At 44.4% G+C, this 8,043-nt stretch overlaps 1 protein-coding gene across 1 annotated transcript in view; it reads right to left on the bottom strand.

Annotated features, from left to right (window-relative positions):
• Window positions 1-4,283: 4,283 nt before the first annotated feature.
• Window positions 4,284-8,043, bottom strand: part of LOC140405790 (mucin-16-like) — a 133,058-nt gene continuing 129,298 nt past the window's right edge. Inside the window, exons 71-72 of the mRNA XM_072494223.1 lie at window positions 7,120-7,232; window positions 4,284-5,001 (exon numbers count right to left, since the gene is read on the bottom strand). Coding sequence (XP_072350324.1) covers window positions 4,909-5,001; window positions 7,120-7,232 — 206 coding nt within the window. The 3' untranslated portion in view covers window positions 4,284-4,908. The remainder of the gene's footprint in view (window positions 5,002-7,119; window positions 7,233-8,043) is intronic.

Here is an 8,043-nt window from a genome sequence, read left to right as displayed (position 1 = left end):
TTATTGCCATCCGGCGGCAGAGGTCCCCACTAGAGGACCTTCCATGGAGGACTCCTCCCCCTCAATCTTGGGGACCTGGGGTGGGGGGTGTTGCATGCAGCAGTGCCGTACAATCACTGATTGCACCGATTCACGGACACCCAAGAAGCCTGCCATTTTTGCGGCTTTGTGGAGTCCGTGGACCATGTCTATGTTACATATTTTAGGCTGCACTCTCTTTTTAGTTTTCTAACCAATATTTTGCTGGAGTTTTGTTTGCACATCAGGCCCACGCTCCTAAACTAAGTGGAGAGGGGCGGAAGACCTCCTTGTGAACCTGCTCCTAGGCCTGGCGAAGCGCACCATTTATAGGTCCAGGCAGCGGGCAACTGAGGGGGTCGTCCGGCCAGACTGTCTGTCCCTCTTCCGCAGCTACATTCGTGGCTGGGTGTCCCTGGAAAGGTAGTATGCGATGTCCACGGGCACCATCGAGGCGGTGGGCACCGCAGGGGTTGGGGTGCTTTATTGACCCCTTCAACTACACTCTTATTTGATGCTTTTTAAGTTTCCATCGATCTTTGTTATGTTCGGGCAGTGCCCCTAACAGGAGCGGCCCTTTTTTGCTTTGTCCTTCAGTTTGTTTTCCTTTCTTCTGTTTTGTTGGTGGACCTCAAAAGAATGGCCAATCCACCTACCCTGCGCATCTTTGGGTTGTGGGCGTGAGACCCATGAAGGCACGGGGAGAATATGCAAAACTCCACACGGACAGTGACCCGGAGTCGGGATGGAACCTGGGTCCTCCACGCCATGAGGCAGCAGTGCTAACCAGCGTGCCACCGGGCCGCTCCTATTCTGGATTCCTTGACTTTAATCACAACATGAATCAAGGAATTAACCCTATTTGTTATTCACGACAACAAAATATGTGGCAGCTTTCCTTGTGGGGAATGCCGAGACGTTCAAGACAAGGCTTCTGCTGCCTTTGTGCTACGAGGGACTTCTGAGGATTTCCTAGGTATAATTGTAATGCTATTTAAATCGCACATTTGGAGAAGTGCTCCATAGAAGCAGATGGTTAGCCTTGCCCTCTTTCCATCCAGATTGATGGTTCCGATTGGGTTTGCTGGCATTATTAAAATAATAGTCCTTTGATAAGGCCGCACATTGAGATGTTCAAAGAAACTTAGTTTATTTGCAATAACTATTATATACATCACACAGTGGACCCCAACTGAGTCTGCCTTGCCAGTGACTAACAGGCCAGCTTTACATCCACACGACTATACATGGTTTAGAGGTACCCCGCCCATTAACAGGAGAGCTCGCGTTCCGCAAGGTTCATGGGGAAGTTAATTGTTCACACCCTGTAAGTACTTGCGGGTTATTACCTTTTTAACTACTGCAAAAGACCTTTAGGCCTTGTGGTTGCTGCAGTCAATGACCATCACCATTGCTGCAGGCCTCTGAAAGCTGCCACAGCAGCTGTATTTCTACCTGTATAGATCTTAACAAAAGCCCATTTATCGGTTTATGTCTGAAACGTAATTGATTTCAACCATTTGATTTTGCCATTTCAGAAATTCACTTTGGTTCGGACAAGATGTCAACTAATTAAGGCAAATGCAGATCTTTGGATAGTAAATTTTAGAACAGGGTTCTTAAAAGAGAAATATATACTTAGAATTGTAAGACAACGACTCCTTAAAATGTCTTGCGGATGATCAGACTGTAAAAATGTAACCCTCGTGAACCCCTTATTTGACAGTAATTCTTTTAGGAATGCTACCTTTAGAGCTTTCAAATCTATCTGGAACAGTTGTTGTCCAGGAATCCTGCATTAAGAGATCTTCAGTATATGACCAGCAAGGAAGACAACACTCCTCCACCCCCCCCCCCCCCCCCCCACCCCCCCCACCAAAAATGTCATTGTTATCCCAAAATCACTATTACCTTGTCCTAGTTGGGACTGCTGTAACATGACAATTGGTCGATTTTGATATACGATTAATTCGATTAATCCTCAAGTAGGTGCACCTTCTTATTTCATTATTTTAGGTAGGAATCAGAGTTTGAGGGCAGCACGGTAGCATTGTGGATAGCACAATTGCTTCACAGCTCCAGGGTCCCAGGTTCGATTCCCTGCTGGGTCACTGTCTGTGCGGAGTCTGCACATCCTCCCCGTGTATGCGTGGGTTTCCTCCGGGTGCTCCGGTTTCCTCCCACAGTCCAAAGATGTGCAGGTTAGGTGGATTGGCCATGATAAATTGCCCTTAGTGTCCAAAATTGCCCTTAGTGTTGGGTGGGGTTACTGGGTTATGGGGATAGGGTGGAGGTGTTGACCTTGGTTAGGGTGCTCTTTCCAAGAGCCGGTGCAGACTCGATGGGCCGAATGGCCTCCGTCTGCACTGTAAATTCTATGAAAATTCTATGAATGCAATAGAACTATTTCATACCGTAATGTTATCTCTTTATTTGATTCTAGATTTCACAAATCCTAGATGTTTCCAGAAACATCAGCTCTATGATGTATTAATGCACTCTACTGAAATGTAATTATCTATTAATTAACTAATTATTATGTAATCAAGGTACATGTCTTATCTGTTTCATGACTGGCTTTAAATACAAAATCAATATAAAATTAATAAAGAATATTTATAGAGAATGTAATGGCTGCCGGAAGCCACTTGTCAGAATTTAAAACAGTTTCCTTGACTTTGTTACAATAAACACAGTATGAAAGTGATTTAAAAAAATGAATATCCAGTCCTACTTGCAAAGCTCTTTATCAGAGTTGGGCCTGCATTTGGGTTATCTTGGACCTGGGTTGCTGTCTTATACCATCAATTTTAATTGACAAAAACATGTAATTTTAATGCAGATTACAATGTTCAGCATACAGCACTTGTAGCAGGGAAATAATGATTACGGTTTAGTGCAACAATTTATTTGGGCAAGTAATGAGTATGGATTATGGTGGGCTAAATGATTACATCAAATGGGACTAGGAGATCTATGTAATCTACTAAAGGGACTTTTAGAAGGATTTGAAAACTTGTATTCGAAAGGATATGTACAATTCCACGTTCAGGGTAAAGACATTAGCCAGCTAACATGCTGATGTGGCAAGCACTACTAGCTGGATGCTTACAAGCCAGCTGGTGTCAATAAGCCTCAGATATCTCCAGGGCCCATGTCAGTATCTTGAATGCCTGTTGACTTCTATAGTACTTCAAAGACCTGGGGCGAGATTCTCCGACCCGGCGGGGGGTCGGAGAATCGGCGGGGGCTGGCATGAATCCTGCCCCCGCCGGTTGCCGAATTCTCCGGCACCGGAGATTCGGCGGGTCGGGAATCGCGCCGCGCTGGTTGGCAGGCCCCACCCCCGCGATTCTCCGGCCCGGATGGGCTGAAGTCCCGCTGCTAGAATGCCTGTCCCGCCGGCGTGGATTAAACTACCTCTCTTACCGGCGGGACAAGGCGGCGCGGGCTGGCTCCGGGGTCCTGGGGGAGTCGCGGGGCGATCTGGGGGGCTCGCGGTGGCCTGGCCCGCGATTGGGGCCCACCGATCCGCAGGCGGGCCTGTGCCGTGGGGGCACTCTTTTCCTTCCGCCTTCGCCACGGTCTCCACCATGGCGGAGGCGGAAGAGACTCCCTCCACTGCACATGCACGTGGATGCCGTGAGCGGCCACTGACGCGCCCGCGCATGCGCCGCCCGGAGATATCATTTCCGTGCCAGCTGGCGGGGCACCAAAGGCCTTTTCCGCCAGCTGGCGGGGCGTAAATTAGTCCAGCGCGGGCCTAGCCCCGCAAGATTGGGGCTGGGCCCCCAAGATGCGGAGGATTCTGCACCTTTGGGGCGGCGCGATGCCCGACTGATTTGCGCGTTTTTGGCGCCGGTCGGTGGACATCGCGCCGATACCGGAGAATTTCGCCCCTGATTTAGCAGCCAAAGCTAGCAGTGCAAGGCTGAGCCTAATAGCAACAAGAGGTTAGGAGGAACCTCTAAGAGGTAGGGAAGACAGATAAATAATTCTTGAGATAGCATACACCCTGCCACGTGAAAATATGCAAATTGTTTAATATAAACCCAAGGCAGGCAATGTTAGAATTTAAGCAATGTACTGCGCACATCACTCTCAATGTATAAATATTTCATGGTTTTTCAATTGGGTAGGGTCCTGCTTCAGAGACATTCTCTGGGGTAATGTTCTCCCAAAGCGTTGGTCAATAAACGTTCGTTCTGTACCTATGGGCTCCCGAGATCATTTTGTATAGTAATCTGATCCACAACACACTGCTGTTATTAATTAAATACGGTCTCAACAATTGTTTAATTGAATAGATTATTCTTCGATTTCATTACATGAAAGGATTTACAAAAATAGACAGCTTTGTAAATGTTCATCACCCAGAAAAATAATAATTTTATAAATACTTTGACCTATTTCTTCTGTCATCAAAATTATTTTAAATAGTTTACTAAAATTATACAGTCAAAACATTTGAGCACAACAATAATTCTATTGTCAAATTTCACGTTCTTGAAATTTGTGTAAAGACAATACAGATAAATGTAACATTTAAGAAAATGCAGAAGAGTGTCAATAAGTTATGGCAACTGATTCACAAATGAAACATCCATAAAGAAAACACATTCCACTATTTGACATTTTTCTTGTTTTGTTTTTGTTTTAATACCTGAACATTCCATCACCGATATAAAATCTATATTTTCCTTGCGTGCTTTCTTCAAGTATAATCTTTAATGTATCCTAGAGGAATGTAGAGAGTTCCAGCATATAACTGATTTTAGACTAGTTCTATATGGCTACATAACTGTCCTATGCTATTTCTACTTTAACCAACTGTATTTTGCATGGTTGCTACTTATTACCAAGATTCAATTTTATTGTCAGTATTTCTTATCAGTAGAACTTTTGATGCAGAAAGTAGAAGCCAGAAGGGTTTTGCATCACATCGTAGGATGCATGGTTCTTTCTTTTCAAACAGAATGCAATCTGGAAGATTAAAATATTGTTGGTTAGTAAACACACAAGAAATATTATAATTTATTAGGTAATTCTATAAATAATACTTGAAATGCTACCTAAATAATACCAAAATGCACAGGTGCCACTCATCTTCAGCTGAGGATGGCTAAGCTCTTCTATGTTCAGTCTGCTTTGTTAGAGAACAGTTCTATTTTACACATTGCTCTTTTAAAGTTGTAGAGCAGAAGGGCAATTTACTGTGATGGGCAATCTACGTGTTTTGCTGCTCGTACTAATGGAGCAGCAGGAAATGGCACTGAAAACAGAAATATTAATGACCACAGTAAAGGATTTGAAGCAGTTCCAAATCTTGCCCACTGAAATCAAATGTTGTCGGGAATAATATTCTGATGTTAATCAACGCTCTCTCCCAACTTTTATCAATTGATGGCTTAGGAGGTATGACTAGTGTTGTTTAGTGTCATTTGCCACGATGTTTAAATCTACTGCAACTATTTCTCCAAAACCAAGTTGGAATTTTCTGTTTGACCAACACTGGCTCACCTGTGAAGCTGTGGCAGGGGAAGATCAGACATCCAGAAATTTCATTGGAAGTGATTAAGAAATAGAATACGTCTGTTCTAATAGGGCTGAGAAAATTGAAATGAAACACTTGATGCGATACACGATACCCTCTGTTATTTATATCATAGTGTAATATCCCAGGCAAGCGACCACCCGGAAGTGATAACTGTAAGAAACTCAAATATTTATTACACCTTCTCCTCCTGAAGGGTCTCTGGCGCCCGGCCCAAGAGGTATTTATGTCCCAGAGCCTCTGGATTAAGGGGGTAGCTCCATCCACCCAATCTAGACAGACCGCACTCAGGTGAAGCCCCAGGACCTCTGAGGTTGCAGATCCCCTAGCCTCCTGCAGAGTTATAACACCCAGAAAACACACGGCAGTTCTGGTACTTAGGATTACTATCGGAGCAGACAAGCAGTTTAAATAGCAGCTTTGGCCATGCAACAATTTCACTTTCGTAAAAATAATTGGCCTCCAACAAAACTGGGCTGCAATAGGGATTCAAGGTCCATTGTAGTGAAATATGACCCCTGACACAGGAAAATCAGCCAGGGTTAGGAGTGCAACCACAAGACACGTGAAAAGCCAAATGTACACGAAGATTCTGCCAGAATGGAATAACCTGTCCATACTCTCTTCATCAAAATTGCTGACTATGAGGGTGACGCTACAGTAATTAACTGGGGACAGATAATAGGAAAAAAATACATTCCAAGCACAGGGAGTAATGATTTGCACTAATCTCCAACCTAGTGTACTGTATTTCATGTTGCAATCTTTATTTCTGCAAGTTTGATTATGATTTCAGTATAGCTCACTGCTGCAACCTCCCCTCCTATTCCCACACTGACCCATGAACTTTTGGTTCTTATTCTGTTCCAACTGACGAATTTGGCTCCTCTTCTGTTACAACACATCCGATGAAGGAGCTGCACTCCGAAAGCTAGTGATTCAAACAAACCTGTTGGACTTTAGTCTGGTGTTGTCAGATTCTTCACTGTGCTCACCCCAGTCCAACGCCGGCATCCCCACATCATGTTCCAACTGAGTTCAGGAAGAGTGTCCTATCTCTCTCCTTGGGTAATATGCCGTTAAGATCTGAATACTGACTTTAGTCACTTCAGACTTTCTCTATGACCTTTAGATATTTTACAGTGGGTGGTGCTGGTGGTATGACGGAGTCTGTTGTTGCCCTTTCTCCCTTATTGGCTTGTCTTTCTTTCCAGATCTGAAGAAAGGATCCACTTGGAAAATTGACGGTATTTTCTCCCTGGAGATGCTGACTGACCTGCTCTGTGCTACCAACCCACGTTTTCATGTTTTGAGCAGGTTTACTCGAAAAACGGAAGTAATAGAATTTATTCTGCACTTAAATTGAAATAATAATGATAATTCTGTGCTGTTAAGCCTCAGAGACAAATGATTTTTATGACTGAGTTGACCAGTGATTTTATATGTCATGCCTACGTAATGATCTTGTTCAGTCAATTTTCCATTACATACTGTGCATTTCTAGATTTCAGGACTGTGCAAAATATTGAAAAATCCAATGTACATACCAGTAAACCCAAGAGGAAGAGCAGAAGTAGTACGAGAAGCACACCTAGGACGATGAGTATGATTCCCCAATAAGGAATTTCTATTTTGCTGGCAGAGACGGGTTCTTTAGCTTCTGCATAGAAAATACAGGATACAGGACAATTAATAGTGAAATATAATTGAATAAAATCTTCTCATTGCGATGATGTACAATAATTTACTTAAGTGTGAAATGTCCAGTCAATTTGAGTTACATGGGGTAGTTCTGCAATCTTTTATATCCAGTGGGACTGCTGCAGGTAAAAGGAATTGGAGTAAGAGATAGAGCTACAGCGCCATAGTCCTGGTTCTCTGAGCAAGGTTCCCACGGGGAGCACAAATTCATGCAATTATCCCTCGTATGGCCTCATTTGAATGAGGTTAAATGCAAAGGCGGACTTACAATGAAACACACAGTGCGGCAGTGTGCGGCCCTGGCTAATGGGGAGGCCCCATACTGACAGATGGCTGTGGGAGAACCAATCAGAGCCTGGTAGCTCTGAATTTTCAAAAAAGGCTAATTCTTGGGCCTATCAGCAGGCAATGCAGAACCACATCTGGCTCTGACTGGAGGAGCCCCTTAGAGCAGGAAAATACTATCCCAGACGTTGAGGAGTGGTGGAGACTAGAGAGCAGTTCAGACAGATCTCCTGATTGCCTGGTGTGAGTTTTTGAACGTTCCTTTAGTGAAACAGCAGCCAGGCCTTCGGCATTTGGGCTCGGCAGCCTGAGGCAAAAGTGAGGTTGGCAACCTTACATCAGGGTACGAGCCTGTGGGGCCTTCAGTGAGAACCAAGAAGGAGGCACTGGCCAACGGCCGTTGAGGGGAGCAGTGGGCGACTCTTGACCTGCAGGCCAGGGCTGAGGAGGTCGGATGGTAGAAAACCAACCAAACAAAGAGCAGA

Source organism: Scyliorhinus torazame, unplaced genomic scaffold (assembly GCF_047496885.1).
Source record: "Scyliorhinus torazame isolate Kashiwa2021f unplaced genomic scaffold, sScyTor2.1 scaffold_239, whole genome shotgun sequence".
NCBI classification, from domain to species: Eukaryota; Metazoa; Chordata; class Chondrichthyes; order Carcharhiniformes; family Scyliorhinidae; genus Scyliorhinus; species Scyliorhinus torazame.
The sequence above is the reverse complement of the archived record's forward strand: the minus strand, read 5'-3'. Positions and strand labels throughout refer to the sequence as shown.